General features: G+C 33.7%; 1 protein-coding gene and 1 long non-coding RNA gene across 2 annotated transcripts; both read right to left on the reverse strand.

Moving 5' to 3' along the window:
* Window positions 1-5633: 5633 nt before the first annotated feature.
* On the reverse strand, window positions 5634-8050 carry LOC131660523 (F-box protein AFR-like). The gene has a single exon (XM_058929772.1). It carries the CDS (start codon window positions 7128-7130, stop codon window positions 6096-6098), a length of 1035 nt encoding a protein of 344 aa, XP_058785755.1. The 5' UTR covers window positions 7131-8050; the 3' UTR covers window positions 5634-6095.
* Window positions 8051-13005: 4955 nt separating this feature from the next.
* On the reverse strand, window positions 13006-13349 carry LOC131655049 (uncharacterized). The gene is made up of 3 exons (XR_009299639.1): window positions 13318-13349; window positions 13156-13230; window positions 13006-13076 (listed from the first exon to the last, which is right to left on the reverse strand). It is a non-coding gene; the product is annotated as an uncharacterized LOC131655049 (long non-coding RNA).
* Between the last annotated feature and the right edge of the window lie 4184 nt (window positions 13350-17533).

A 17533-nucleotide genomic window follows, 5' to 3' on the forward strand; every position in this document is an offset into this window, starting at 1 on the left:
AGAGAGGTGAAAAAAGGTGGTGAATCTATGCCTGAAATGATTCAGATTAAATATTAGTGATGATTTATCACATGAATTATGAAATTAATATCAAAAACAGTGAATTTTTTTAGCGTAAATAGACAGTTGTTTCATGTCAACTATCTCGTCTACCATTAATTAGCTTTAGCTAACTTGGAGTATAAGTACACCAAACAAGATGTCCCTTGATTGTACTCGTGAATCCTTTCCCGTCAATGAAGTATCAAATGTAGACAATTTCGACCTAGGTCACACTTTTTTTACAAAAATGGTTGTGGCAACCAAAAGCATGAAATATTAACTCAATTCACATACTTTATGATATGCAATACCTGCATCATCACTCACATCATCTACACTCGGATTCATGTGGTCAATATGATTTTTCATGAGGAAAGAAAATCTAGCAAGACATCCTCTAATGTCATCTATCTCTTGCTGGGCATAACTTAGATCAACTACTAAATATGTCTTCATCAGGTCCAATGCCTCAGATTTATGTATTTTAGGGTGATATAATAACCTTGCTATGATAGAAATATGTAGGAGATATGATACATCATTAAGTGTAATTGTCATCTCACTGATCGAAAGATGAAATGACGATGTCTTTGTGTGCCCTCTCTTAGAAAACATAGACAATAAACCATGGCTAATATAACCATATCCAGTCCTGCAGGAATCCTTCAACCCAAATAGCTGCATGATATCCTAAAACTATGGTTCATCTAGCTGGAGAAGCTTTGCTACATTTCTGCCACAGTTGATACATTTCAATGTCTCATAGTATTGAAAAATAAATATATTATCGTTAGACCATTCAATTGTTATAACACACATGTTTAACACAGACAATTCAATTATTCATGTGACCATTATCTTCCACGTGCTTAGCAGCATGAGGGGCTTCTTAGAAAATTATTCGGCACGACAACATCAAGTTTAACATCGGATACAACATCATGCATTAGAGTTACAAGGGGCTTTGTATTGATCTGGAGATACATTACCACGAGAAAAAGACCCTTCAACACCAAACAACGATTCTCCAACTTTAGTTCACGAGGGTATAACTTTCTCCCTATGCACTGAAGTATGTTAGGTCACTCTACGATGTTTTAACCTGTATTGGTTGTCATCCATTTTTCCTAAAATAAAACAAGAAAATACATATCACAATAAACAAATAGGAAATAATGAATAAAAAAATCAAAATTAAAAACATTCCACAAAATAGAGAAATATGGATTTTGTTATCCATACTAAGGTTCTGAATTTCAAAATCGAGACTGCATAAAACCAAAAAAAAGAGCATGCAACAAACCCTTAGTTCAAAATTTCAAAATTTCAATGCCTAATGTAGCAAAAATATAACCTATTTATAAAATGCATGCATCACAAAGAAAAAAGTAAGGAAATAAGAAACTTATCAAATCTAAGAGATGAATGATTTTGGCTTGAATGTAGTGGTTAGAAGTTGACAAGTATGCTAAGCTAGAATGTATTTGAGTAGAAGTTGTGAGAAAGATTCACAATCTTGATGCAAAAGTTTGATTTAGAATTGCGGGAAACTATAATTAGCAGCCCGTTTATCACATATTGTATAAATTGTGAAATAGTAGATAAACCAATAGATGAAAAGTGAAAGTTTGAAATTGATTTCAAAACAAAAAATTTCTTAGTCATGTCTTTAGATGATAATCATTTTGTTTATGTTCATAATTGTAACCTAGCCAATGAAATGTGTGACACTCTTGAAATGATATATGGAGTTTCTCCAAGTGTCAAACAAGAGTGAATGAACACACGAGAAGAAGTAGATGAATGCTTCTTTCGTAAATGCTTATCTAACTTTAGAAATGTTGGAAATAATGTAACAAATTTTTCACAAACAAATATCTAAGAATTAAGAATTGGAATCAGAAACTTGATCCAATCCTTAAATCAAAAGATGGGAATGTTTACGAGTTTTTGGAAAAATTCAAGAAAGAAGAAATCATTGATAAGTTGAATGAATTAATTTAATTACTAAAGGATGATGACATGAGCTCAAATCTAGAAGAATCTTGGCAATTTCATCGACAAACTCATATGAAAACAATTAATTCTAGTGATCTTCTTGGAAATAGGTAGCTTGTTAATCAAGTAAACTGTTGTTATAAAGTTTTGATCTCAAAATTCAATTGGTAATTAGGCAAGGTTCTCAGATTGGTCGATTACCTATGATGTTGACCCATCTACCACGACCCGTACCTCGAAAAGAATGAGCTCTACCACGAGAAAATGCTGATAGAAACCTGATGCTTCCCCATTTATGCCAGCAAAATCATTAGATATGGCTTGAGCAACATTAGCAATTGCACTTGAAGCCGATTTGTTTTGGCGAAACTTGTCCAATTGTGCTTCTTGAACATATATCAATGCCTATTATAATATATGTGTTTACTGGTGTTTTTAGTAAACAAATCACGAGTTTTAATTCACTTGTAGGATCAAACTCAAAAAATCCTATTGGACATTTTGTGTTAAAAGTTTGAGAAAGTGTAGTAGTATTTAAAGGTTTTAGGTTTGAATTTAGAGTAGTTGGATAAAAGTTCAAAGAAGAAAATTCAAAATTACTTAAAAAGATAAAGTAAATGAAGAAAAATAGTAAAAGCAATTGGGTAAAAAAATACTTGAATTAAAAGTGAGAAACAAGTTCATACATTTCTCACAAATTCTTTATCTCTATGACTCGGATGTGTGAATTCTACAGAGAACAAAATGAAAATGCGAACCCTCTTTCAAAAAAAAAAATCTACTTATATACTATGTACATTTGTAACTGTCAATAATGGTTATTTCTTCAAAATTCGACATGTATCTTGTTGCGTGGGATTGTCTTCAAATCTGCTTCCATGTGTCTTTAGCACTCTAAACTATTTCAAACCGTAACTATTGCTTCAAACTACTACTGTTGTTGAAATGTCTCTAAGTAATCTAATATGTGAACTCAAGAATATACTAAGTCCCAAAACTCTTGATAGGCGAGTCGAACTCATCACCCCTAATAGGCGAGTCAAATTCATCACCTCTGTCGAAACAATTATTATGTCAAAATTATAGCTTGGCCATCTTACACTCAGTATTTTCATACCCTTATATCACACTCCATGTCAAAACGCTAAGCTAAAACTCTCAGGCTAACAATATGTCAATTGGTTCAACTTTCCATAAATCATCATAATGAATGGATTATATTCTTTAGGGAGACCTTGGAGAATCACATCGATTTGATCCCTTTCAGATATTGGATCACCAATAGCTAATAATGAATCAGCAATGGCTCGAGTTCGAAGGACATGCTCAGTGATGGAATGATTACCTTTTTTGATAGTCTTCAACTCTGATCTTAATGGATGAACTCGAGCTCCCATCTATGAATGTTTGCATGAAAGCATACGTGGTAACACGAAAATCATAGACAACTACCAAGTAAACAATTTTTTATCTTGAACAATCTAAGACTTATAATCTTCAAAAACAACTTTAGCTTGCCTATGAACATAGGAGGAATGTGAAGATTTACCACCACTGTGAAGTTTGTGAGATAGAATGACACTTTTACCTACTATTAGCCAAGCTTGAATTCTCCACATGCGATGAAAATTCTTGCGAAGATCGAACCACATGTTATGTGTCTAGCAGCGAGTTTTCTTGATTTGCCATTGAAGTTTCTTTGAATCTTGATGAATTATTCGATTTGCGGGAAAAAGTTTGAATAAATGAAGGAAGCTTATATGAAGCTTGAACTTGCAAATACGATAAGAGAAGATGTAGATGAATTGGAAGTAGAATCAGTCCCTTGTTTGGCGTATGATACCGTATTAGTGTTTGACTTAATTCATCGTTATAAAATCGACTTGTAAAATTAGGGGTGCCACTCCATATAAACTATTTTCAAGCTTTATGTCTAATCAATGTAAGACTTAGAATCTTCCCAATACACCTCTTTATATCTAACAATCTTTTGGACTTGATAAATAAGTATAAACAGTAGACGACTCATGATCTAATAATATATTCGGATACCATATTAAATGAAGTATAAAATATAGACAGAAATATCATAAAATATTCTTCTGTTCACTAGAATTAATTCACTGCCTCGTACATAAATGATTATAAGCTATATACAAGGCTATACAAAGTTAGGGTTTTTGCTAATATGCATAAGGATTTTACTTATGCACCATGCATAAGCCTACATAAGCCATTGCATCATGTTTTTAATCCAGTATTGAGTATTGAGTGGCGAGTATCCAGTATTGAGTAATAACAATTAATGTCTAGAATTTGATCCAATGATTCAAGGGTCCATAATAATCTATGCATGGTGCATAGATTTTTATCTATGCGTAACTGCACCCCAAAGTTAGGAGCTAGTTGCAAAGCCAAAAATTAGTTATTCTAACTAACTTCCCTAACCTCTTTTAACCACCGTTCCGACTATGTATCTAAAAAATAGTTATTCTACTTTTACTATTCTCCAATAATACAATAATACACTACCAAGTATTACTACACAAATTTGCAATATTAATAAGCTTTTAAAACACACATAGTTATTAAAAAAAACACACATAGATTCTTTATTTATTTTTAGTTTAATCCATCGATATTCCTCCTTAAAAACATATATAATAACCATTTAAACAATACTACATATTTTTTGAAATCTGATTTTGTTTTGTCCATCGAGTACCATATTTGTTTTTTTTTTTGACAAATATTTGTTAAATACAAGTCGATTATTGATATTTTTTAATGAAAGAATTTAATAAGTCCTCAGACAGTAAAAAAATGATTTCCTTCTAAATTTCTTCCCTCCATTCCATATAACAATCAATTATCAATTAGTGGTGGCAATTTGACTCATCCCTAATGGGTACCCACAAAAAACCTCATATCAGGTAGGGTAAATACCCATAAAAATGGGTATGGGCACGAGCACGGGTAATTACTCATTAACATATGCGGGTATGAGTGCGGGCACGGATACCTTACTACCTAACCCGCCCCATACCCACACTACATATTTCTATAATGTCATTTATATTATTATATAAAAGTGCATGATTCTAAATTTTTTTTAAAATATATCGCTATTAAATCATTACACATTTTAATAAAAGTGTTTATTTGTTTCTTAACTCAACAATAACATACATAATTTTTTTAATATCGTTAAAAAGACTTAAATTATATGATATTTTGTAATTAAACGATTTAATTTTACTATAAATGCGGGTAAACGGGTACGGATATGGGCATTGAGGTACCCACAGGATACGGGTACCGACATGAATATTAATACCCACGCGGGTTTGGGCTCGGGTACGGAGATTTTTTTAAACTACGAATATGGGAACGAGTACTATAGTACCCTGTCCAAACCCTGCCCATTGCCATCCCTACGATCAATGCACCCCTTACCCACCCAGCCACCATATTATTTGAATATGAAATGCAAAATTTCTTGCTAGTATAATTTATTTGTTCAATATGTTCTATGATTATCTCTATTACTGTTTGAATATAAAACATTTAAAGGAAAAACAAAAAATTATAAATAAAAGAAAACTTCTCGAAAATTAACACTACAATTGCTGGCACATGAATGTCTTCTGTATTATTATAATTTACATGCACAAAAACTTAGTAGATATCATTGTAAAAAAAACACAACAGATCAATTCATGTTTAGATAGATCATTCACCTAAACATAGATCCATCGTATACTCATATGTCTCTATCCTGCTGCACCCCTCAATTGTACCACTTGCATTGTACTATCAGACAAGGCCAACCCACAAATCAGATTCAAGTTCCAACTAACAAGTCCCAATTCAGTTCATCCTTAACAAAACCAACACAAAAATTAAAAAAAGCACCCCAATCTAAAACCAAACAGAACTATTAGCAAGACATGTTGGTAGTACTAAAAGAGTGTATAATATTAAAACCCTCAAAAAAACATGTCCACCCTGGCCACCATTGCAAAACAGTTACTACTACTTTTGTAGTTTTTCAATCATGCATACACTACCTGGCAACTACAAGGTGAGAATTCTCCAAAACCTTCCGGTGCATCCAAAACCTGCCACGTCACCATCAAGCCACACACGTCATCATCAACAACCGTACCAACCACCACTTTCAAACCAAGTGACGCCACGTAGATTCTATCATCTAATCCTCTCGCAACAAACGGTTTCTTAACTTTATCTCTTGGCAACCTCTCACCATTCACACACCGCCACGTGTCAGTATTTTCATCGTAAACCTTCATCGGTAAATCAACGTCAGGTATCATAAACACCTTACCACACACCGAAACACTCTCTCCCGCCCAACCGTCTTTCATCCCCTCACTCATCTCACGCCACGTGTCACTCGATATTTCATAAACCCAACCTCTCGGCCTAACCGCAAACGGCCACCACCAACCTTCCGTTACGTAAATCTTCCCTCCGTTAACCACCGTTTCATACCTCTCCAATTCCCCCGGAAACTTCGCGCCTCTCCTCCACGTGTCATCTTCCGGATCGTAGATTTCTGTACCGCTCTTACCAACGGTTACGATTCTTCCGTTCACTTCCTCCGCCGCGAAGTAAGATTTCTCAGATATCATCCCCGACGCCGTCGACCATTTGTTAACGACTGTACGGTAAACAATCGTCGAAGTTCCTCTCATGAAGAATATCTTTCCCTGAGTCTGCAACGAAGCGGAAGCAAATGAGGTTGAGCAAACGGTGTCGTTCGGGAGAGGCATCTGAGGAAGTATAAACCAACGGTTAGAAGAAGGATCGAGCGATTGCCATTGGAGTTTTGAGGTTACTGTATGAAAACCTAACACAAAGAGTTGCGGATTCGAAAGTTTTCTCGAGAAGTTTTTCTTGGAGAGTAGAAAAGATGGATTCGATATTGCTCGGTTCCACGATGATGAAACCGAGCGTACTAGAGGCTGATACGGGTAAGGAACACGAAGAAGACAAATCTCTGCTATTTCATCAGGTAAACCTGGAATCAATTCTTCATGTTCCTCTTCACCTTCCACAATCACCATTTTCTTAATATTTTTCACAACTGAAGTGAATGGTTGTGTATGTATATATGTGAAGGGAAGAGAAGAAAGTGACGTTTGTATGAAACGACACGGAATTTATGGGGGGAAAAGTGAAAGTTGCAAAAAGTTGAAGTGGTGGTTGGATTTTAGTCAAGTTTAGAGGGACAGAAGAGAGTATAAATATTTGCGGTAAAACAGTATGAACAAAGACAGTTTGAATAAAAATATAAAAAAACGGAAAGAGAAGAGTTACAGTGACGTTCAATTGAACAAAGAGACAGAAGATGTAGCGGCTAGACAAAGAGATGTTAAGGTTGTTTGGTTGTTTCGTCTTAATTTCCGGCTAATGAATAAGGAAATACAAAGAAGAGGAAAGTTCAAATATTCAATGATTTGATTACTTTTTTGGAGTAGATGAACGAATAGGATTTAAATAATGAAAGTAGTAGTAATGAGAAAGCATGCGTGTACATAGAATAACAGAGTGGGCGCTGTTGATGGCATAGCCAGCACAAAAGTAACACAAAAAGTGTTAATCATATGAACCATCCAGATGGACTTATTTTGGAATCTATGTTTTTGATTGATTCTTTTTATGGTAAATAAAGGGTGTGTTTTGGTTATGTGTGGGTGTGAAGGAAGGGATCATGAGGGATGGGAGAGGGGTCTGCTTTTGGTAGTGTGATTGTATTGTGGCCGCATGTGTGTATGTATGGGTGTGAATATCAGAATATGGATATGTGGATTGTGGGGTAGTTTTGAATGGAAGATTATATGGTTCGTTCATACTAGTGACATTTTGAATTGATGGGTTACTTTACTTGGATGAGTGTTAGCTGAATTTAATGTGGCGTAAGGAAAGAGCCGTGGCTTGTTTGCGTTGTGACACCGACTGATGGGAACGCCCTAACTAAGGAGAGTGGTTCCTAGAAAAGACTATGGATATTCTCAATTCTTAAACACACGGTTAACAATTATCTGATTTATATATATGTTTTGTTGAATAATAATATTTGTATTTATCTAATATTTCTGGATATTTTAGCAGATAATATTAACCATTTTTGACAACGTCATTATATATTTGTAAATGTATATGAATATTTAATTTTTGTTTTAGAAAAATATTTATGTAAAAGAATTAATTATAATAAAATGTGTTTTTTTGTGTTTTTTTTTTAAATTATTTAATATTTTTATGAGGGAAAAAATTAATTAGAATATTCTATAAGTCATGAAACAAATTATTTCAGGAAAAATTAAATATCAAAGGATATTTTGTACATAAGGAAAATATCCTAAGGATAGAAATTTAAAAAATTAAAAATAGAAAAATTTCTCTATATGTATATATAAATATATTTTATTTCAAAATTAAGATTTTTTTTTATAAATAGGAAGATAAAATTTATTCTATCAAGAATAATCAAAATTTAAATTTTTTAAATTATTAAACTAATAAATTTAATGATAATACACTGTAAAAAAAGATTACACATGCATTCAATTAAAATATTTTAAAATATTAAATTATAAAAATATTTTAAAATTTATAATATAATTTGGCGATCGTCAATCATTAATTTACAATGTAAAATTAATTTACAGCGCACTATTTTTTTTCTCTAAACTAATTGACGATATTCATAAATAATGAAAAATTGAAAATATAAGTAAAATATATTCGTATAATATGTACACATAAGAAATGTGAGATTATTTTTTTTTTTCAATTCGAAATCAATCACTCATACTCATGGAAAGCGAATAGTGGGGTCATCCTAGAGAGTTTTCAAGAGAAATGTGAGAAACCAATTGAGTTCTAGGGGCGTTTTCTGCTTTTCCTTCAATTTGTAGTATTTAGATTTTTCTTTGTAACATTGTTGCTGTCAGTGGGCCTCTAATCATCTCTTGACCTATATTTTAGGGTTGTTCTTTCTAATCTTATATATAGGGATGGCAAATAGACCAAAACCCGCGGGGCCCACCCGCACCCGAACCCGAGTTAACGGTTGAAAACCAGAGTTGACTGGGTTTGGGTTCGGGTTCGGGTGTCACCCGATATTTTGGGTTTGGGTTTGGGTAGTGTGAAACCCGCGCCCGAAACCTGAGATCACACCCGAATTTATATATATATATATATATATATATATATATATATATATATATATATATATATATATATATATATATATATATATATATAGGGGACGACTCAGGTGAGAACACTTGGTTATTATGAGAAATGAGAACAATGAATCACGACCATTAAATTTGATTTTAATGGACTGGATTGGTTTCTCTTTCTAAGATCCAGTCCATTAAATATTAAGGATCTTAGAAAGAGAAACCAATCCAATCCATTAAAATCAAATTTAATGGTCGTGATTCATTGTTCTCATTTCTCATAATAACCAAGTGTTCTCACCTGAGTCGTCCCCTATATATATATATATATAGAGGGGACGACTCAAGTGAGAACACTTGGTTATTATGAGAAATGAGAACAATGAATCACGACCATTAGATTTGATTTTAATGGACTGGATTGGTTTCTCTTTCTATATTGATTTAAAATAAATATTAAGGATCATGGAAAGAGAAACCAATCCAGTCCATTAAAATCAAATCTAATGGTCGAGATTCATTGTTCTCATTTCTCATAATAACCAAGTGTTCTCACTTGAGTCGTCCCCTATATATATATATATATATATATATATATATATATATATATATATATATATATATATATATATATATATATTATGGAAAGTTGTAAGAAAATTGTAGGAAATATATTTTTTTATGTATTTTGTTGCGGGTTCGGGTTTGGGTGAAAAAACTCGAACCCAACGGGCGTGGATGTTATTTTGTCACCCGAATAGCTTTTGGGTTTGGGTTCGGGTTCGGATGGTAATTTCGGGTGCGGGTTTGGGTAGTATGAAACCCGCACCCGCGGGCACACGTTGCCATCCCTACTTATATATGTTTTTCCACACTATAGTGAAGTGTCTTAAATGTATGTAATTTTTTAATGTATATTCCGATGTATTTTTTTCACATACACTTAGACAAAATTTTTGAGAATTCTTATTATTTTAAATTTTAGTTTGGAGACACATCTTCGTATGTTTAAAGGTTAATTTAGAGATGTATTTAAGTTATTAGAGTTGTTAAAATGGGTTAGTTCATTTGGATCGGTCTGTTAGACCCGAAAAATCATAAGACTTGGTCTTAAAATTAGAGTCCATATTTTTCAGGATATTTTTAGTCCAGTCTTAAAAAGTCCGCTATCCATTTGAGCTAGTAGTCCATTAGATCCGCATAATTATAAATTTTAAAAAATATATATTAATATTTATATTGTCTTATTCACATTAATTTTTCTCACCTCACTAAATTTTATCTCTATTCTATTCAATCTTTCTCTTTTAAATATTTTGAACATAAGAAATATCCTAAGGATAGAAATTTAAAAAATAAAAAATAGAAAAATTTCTCTACATGTATATGTAAATATATTTGGTAAATCTTTAGGTACTCATGAAAAATAATTAAGTATCCCACTACAGCAAATAAGGGCTTTAAAAGTGCTTATTTTGGGTTTTAAGGGCGCTTTAAAGCGCTGCCGTAGGTAACGACAACGCTTTTGAAACTCCAAAAGCGCTCTCGTAGCCCCCCTATAGCAGCGCTTTCTCCAGAAAAGCGCTCTCGTATCCCCTCAATAGCAGCACTTTTTCTAGAAAAGCGCTCTCGTAGCCCTCCTATAGTAGCGCTTTTTCCAAAAAAGCGCTCTCGTAGCCTCTCCTATAAGAGCGCTTTTATCCAGAAACGCGCTCTCCTAGCCCCTCCTATAGCAGCGCTTTTCCAGAAGCGCTTTCGTAGGTTGCGTTTTTGTTTTATTTTTTTTTTATCTTAGGCAACGCTTTTAGTTATAAAGCGCTTTAGTAGGAGGCCCTTTAAGAGCGTTTTTTAAAAGCGCTGTCGTTGCTAAATGCAGTATTTTAAAGTGCAACCTGTAATTTAAGCCTCTCAGTTCGACCTGTAATATATTTTCAACCATAGGTAGGACTATATATATATATATATATATATATATATATATATATATATATATATATATCATTATAGTTCACTTTACATGTAACTAACTCATGTCAAACAAACTAAATCAGTAACATCAACAATATCATACTTCAAATATTGGCAACAGTATGAACAAAGTTAGTAACCACCAAGACTATAATATTATACTTCAAAAGTTTGATCGTTTCTCGACCTGGTCCTGCAAAGTATGAACAGAACAACACGGTCAATTAAAGGCTCCAACATCTATACTTCAAATTTTCCAAGAAAACAAATTGTTATTCAGTAACATCAACAAAATTATTAGCAACAATTTCATGTGATTTGCAACTCAATCCACCAGTGTAATGTGTCATCAATCCAGTCTCAAATCAAACTACCAGCACCACTTAATAATAACAAAAACAAACATGATTCATATAACAACGTCATCATCGTCAACTAATATTAAGCAAAATGAACCAACATCCACCAAAGAAACTCAAACACAAAGTCATTATCAAAATAATATATTCATAAAACTGTTCACAAAATAATGTATTCATACCTATATAAATAGTTGTTGAATATAAAATTGACACAATTCCTCTTTGATTTCTTCCAACTCAAGTCTCGTGTAAGAAGCAGCATAGAAGTCATCAAAGTACTACATAACAAAAACATAATATGAATGATTTAGTTAAATGTAATAAATTATAAGAAATTATCTTAAGTTATAAATCCATATCGTGATTGGAATCTCTAATTGATTCGTTTGAATGATTTCTTTCATAAACCTCAAAACATAGTATCCGCAATCTGAACTGTTTCGCTGTATCGGACACTACATAGAAAAACAAATAAAATTTTATAGTTGTCTTGTTTTATCAAGTAGCATAAATATTATAAGCAAAATTGTGAAAATTAATGTACCTCCACTTTGATCCAAGTAATGTTGTTTGATTTAGTCCGGGATACCTGTGCGTCTCTTTGACTTCGGAACACTTGTATTGATCTAACAAAAATATAAAAGCATATATTTAGATCAATCTCACAAATAATTAAATATATAAATATACACGAATATTTAGAACGATCTCACTTACGTATCAATCATTGACTTCATAGCCGGATAATTGGTCCACTCACTATCTACCGAATTCAGAAAATATACCACTTCTCTTATAGGGTTGATAGCAAGCAACAAGCAGTGTGCTCTATGAATTAAAACAAAATTTTATATGAAAATTTTGCTACGCAAAAGAAACAAAGATTAGATGAACCAAGAATGAGAAACTAAACCTACTGGTCGGGTATTATACGCCCAAAAAAACAGACTTTCTGTATTGTTGGTGGACAGGAATCTATCGGCTAAGCGTTGTCTAACTGATTCCGGTTCTGTAGCAATTGTCATTCCGTTGCAATGGGCGGAAGACACGAAACGGAATCTGTTTGACAATGCAGTCCCGCGCAACACTTTGTCATATAACAACCTTAAATAAAAACATAATAAACATTAGATTATTTTCATTGAAATGTGTAAATAAATTGTTCAACTAATTAAATAATATATCGGATGAGTGAATATTACCGGATGTATGAGTGAATATTACCGACGCCTAGTTGTTCATGCGTAAAAATCTCTTGCAAGTCATCTAGTGCAATATTTGACAGGAATTCAATACCAAAGATACCTTCATCTATATTAATTTCACGAAAATCACCATCCTTCAAATCGGACATATCAACAAGTGTTCCGAGCGTCGTCCGGTATCGAGGCACAAAAGCACCACCTTTTTTTGCCCCTGGCTTCGGAGGACCCTTGGGTGGTACGCTACGAACTTGCTGCGTCACTTGTTGTGACCCCCGAGCAGATGCCTAAAAATCATATAACTTAGGTAAAATATAAAATCATGCAGTTTTAGATTCAGATTATATATTAACACTTTAAATGTACCTCTTTTAGTGATGCAACAGACTCCTCCTCCTGTAAAATCCCTTTACCCTTAATTGCGGGTTTTGTAGGAGCAGTCTAAAATTAAAATGTAAAAAATAATTAACGTAACGGTTCAGAATTGACAATCAAAAACTAAATGATTCATAATGGTTTTCAATATACCTCATCACCAATGATAATGAGCTCCGAGGGCCATGCAACAAATGACCCTATTGCATCTTGCAGCAATGTTGTCTCTGAGACCATGTCAGGTACCGGTAGCACCGCATCATGATCTAATACAACATCAACTGATACTTTCAGGTGTCCATCCGGGAGCGGTCTATGGTGAAGTAAATCTCCCAAAGTGTTGTGCACTTTTCCCTTGCCAACTAAGCGATAATTTGGTGACGATAAATATAGTTAGCAAGATGAAATGCCCTAAACCAATAGTAAATATAGAGTCATTACCTCGGGAAATTTTCTTTGACAGTTGATACTAACTTTATTACCTCCGGTCGACTTCTGTTTTTCACGTACCCTTTTAATATTTTCATATAACGTTCAGCAGGGTACATCCATCTCATATAAGCTGGTCCGCACAATTGTGTCTCTTTCACAAGATGAACGACTAGATGAACCATTATGTCAAAAAACGAGGGAGGAAAATACATTTCAAGATCACATAAAGTAACAACTATCTCTTTTTGCAATGTTGGTAAGATCGCGGGATCGATCACCTTACTGCAAATTGACCTGAAGAAAAAACACAGTTTAGTTATTGCGCTTCTTACTTTTTCTGGCAGAATAGAACGTATATCTATTGGTAAAAAATGTTCCATTATAACATGACAATCATGCGTCTTCAAACTCTTTAACTTGAGGTCTTTCATGGACACAAGTCTTCTAATATCTGACGAGTAGCCTTCTGGAACTTTAACTTCACTGAGGAACTTACACAATGTTTTCTTCTTCTTTCTAGATAGAGTGTAAACAACAGGTGGCAGATATGTTCGTCTTCCTTTCGTCACGGGTCCCAATTCAGTTCTCATTCCCATGTTTATCATGTCCTTCCTTATGTTAAGGTCATCCTTAGACTTTCCCTGTATATTGAGTAACGTACTTATAACGCTGTCAAATACATTTTTTTCAATATGCATAACATCGAGGAAATGTCTTACGTACAACGACCTCCAATATGGAAGTTCAAAAAAAATTGACTTCTTCTTCCACCCACCCTTGACAAGTAAATGTGCAAAAGGCTTGCCAAACTGAGTGCTCACATCTTTCACCTTTTCAAAAATTTGATCACCTGTCAAAAAAGGCGGGGTTGTACGTTGTTCGGCCTTTCCATTGAATGCTTTTCTCCACCCACGGTAGTGATGATTAAAATTTAAGAATCTACGATGGCCGAGAAAGACATTCTTCTGACAAAGATCCAATCGTGTCGTATCGGTTTCATCTTCACAAACAAGACACGCTTTTTGACCTTTATTGCTGTACCCGGATAGATTTCCGTATGCTGGAAAATCATTAATTGTTCCAAACAACATCGCCCTCAAGTTGAAACTTTCTTTCCTATACCCATCGTAAACCTCCACACCGTTCTCCCACAAAAACTTTAAATCTTCGATTAAGGGTGCCAAGTATACGTCTATGTCATTCCCTGGTTATTTAGGCCCTGAAATTAGCATAGATAACATCATGTACTTACGCTTCATACATAGCCACGGAGGTAGGTTATAAATCATAAGAATCACAGGTCAGGTGCTATGCGAGATACTTTGAATACCATGCGGGTTCATTCCATCAGTAGACAATGACAAGCGAAGGTTTCTTGCTTCTTTTCCAAATTCAGGATAATCACTATCAACTTTCATCCACTGTGGTGAGTCTGCCGGATGTCGCAACTTTCCATCAATAATTCTTTCATCTGCATGCCAAGTCAAGTGTCTTGAATCGGTTTCACTATGATACATGCGTCTAAATCTCGGAATTATAGGAAAATACCATAAGATTTTGGCCGGAGACAACTTTTTCTTATATCGAGGGGCACCGCATTTAGGACACTCATTCAACGCTGCATACTCGTTTCGAAACAAAACGCAATCGTTTGGACATGCATGTATCTTATCATAGCTCATGCCAATAGAGGACAATATCTTTTTGGCTTCATATGTTCGATTGGGAAGAACATTATCCTCTGGTAGCATATCTTTCATAAGGGCTAATAACTCTGTGAAACTTTTATCCGACCATCCATTGTCCGCCTTTAAGTTGTACAACTTTAACACCGTAGACAATCTTGTGAATTTTGAACAACCATCATACAACGGTTTCTCTGCATCGCTTACCAACCTCTCGAACATTTTGGGACAATCCTCAAGATCTTCTTCAAGCGCATCTGCAATCTCTTCGACTCAATCATAATCGTATGTGTTTGTGCAATCGTAGTTTGAAGCATACTTCGTATTACACCTCGACTCAACATTCCCGTTACTTTTCTCACCATGCAAACTCCAAACTGTATAACTTCTATCAATTCCAAACTGTAGTAAATGCGATGCCAACTGATTCCCGTCAACCTTACCCCCATAACAGCAACCCATGCAAGGACACACCATTCGAATCGGGTCTTTGGCGTGCGCAACCGCAAACTTAACGAATTCCCATACCCCTTTCTCGTACTCTTTCGACAATCGGTTTGAATTCATCCATGTCTTATCCATGTCTTAATTAAGCTAAACAAAAACGATCAAACTTTCACTCTTCACAAGTAACCCCTATAGCGAATTCAATTCACAAAGTTAGTAAGTTCATCACTTAACGATTAACGAAATTGACATCAAGAATATTCCACATGTCGGAATAATGAGCAAAGCTCTTGAGCCTTTTTCATTTCTTCTTTGAAAGTAGATAACATGACTATAGTTTTTGTTAGAAATCATAAGCCAAGAAATTGATAGTGCATGAAAAATAGAAGAGCAACTTATTATCTTGGAATTTTGTATCCTATATTAACTCTCTAAACACATAAAACTAATGAGCTATCAAGGAGGGTACTCTTATGTTTGTAGTTTACCATTAAACAAAATATTAAAATCAAGTGGTTACAAAAGGTAGGTGCATGTGACCATATTATAACACATCATAATGTCAGTATAATGCGTTTCTGTCAAAACGCAAAGTATAAACGAAATGAATCCGGAGCAATAAAACGCAACATATATAATCACACAATTTCAGACAAATTCATCATAATACCAGTAATTTGAGAAAGAAATTTACCTCGGATGTTACTGAACTCAAGAAAACACCAAACGTCAAACTAGGCCGGGAAACGATCAAACTTTCACTCTACACAAGTTACCCCTATAGCAAATTCACAAAGTTAGTAACCACCAAGACAAAATCGATTGAAAGAAATTTGAAATACTAACTTTCCTTTTAATTTGCAATCACAACTATACAAATTTGTAGCTTTTGAGTTTAAATGTGATTTTTACATCGAAATTTGTTGTTCAACTCACTTCTACATGATTGAGCAATCATATGCATATGACATAATGAGAAGCAATTGAAAATCTTATTTTTTATAAGTGCTCAATACATGGTTAACTTTTATGATTATCTGCAAGTGATAGCATAAACATAAATTGTTTTGAAATCAAATGACTTGAATTATACAAGACACGTTGACTAAAATATAAAATTAATTGAAATTTAAAATCACAAAATTAATATTAATAAAGAACTATAAATTAATATTAATAAAGAGCTATCTCACGTGACATTAAAATCTCTCTACGAAGTATCTTGTATCAGGACCAATCTAATAAGTCTTTCTCAATCAATAAATGGCGTACTCGTTTTCCTTTGAGATTGACTCCACCTCTTGCATTAAAATTGGGAAGTCTTACTAATAATGACTAAACAGTTAGGGTGTCATATTCAAACACATGCCCCTATGATCCAAATTTACTAACAATGAGTAAAAGACAGCGTATCATATTCAAACATTCTATATATTCTTATTAGTATTTATTTACTACAATCCAAACTTAGCAGCTACACTTGCTCTCTATTCAATTACAACCAAATTATAATATTACTATCAACATTTGCCACTTTCATTTCTATTCCTAAAGTTATCAATATCAAAAAGTCATATTGCATTTCTCCGATTTACATACCTTTCACACGTATGTGTAATTGTGAAAATTCTAACAACCCAATAAGTATATTCATGTGTAAGGTGATTTTGAAAAATATCTAAATTAAATTTAACATTATAACGGCTATCACCTAATCAATTATATCTGTCATTTCTCTTTGTTACACCGTTAGCTAATCCTAAAAAATATCAGACAAAATAGCGCTTAAGACTCAGAATTCAGAA

The sequence above is a fragment of the Vicia villosa genome, linkage group LG3, assembly GCF_029867415.1.
Source record: "Vicia villosa cultivar HV-30 ecotype Madison, WI linkage group LG3, Vvil1.0, whole genome shotgun sequence".
Classification (NCBI taxonomy): domain Eukaryota; kingdom Viridiplantae; phylum Streptophyta; class Magnoliopsida; order Fabales; family Fabaceae; genus Vicia; species Vicia villosa.

Excerpts from the sequence above, each read along its gene's own strand:
- LOC131660523 (XM_058929772.1), bottom strand. The coding sequence starts at position 7,130 with ATGGTGATTGTGGAAGGTGAAGAGGAACATGAAGAATTGATTCCAGGT.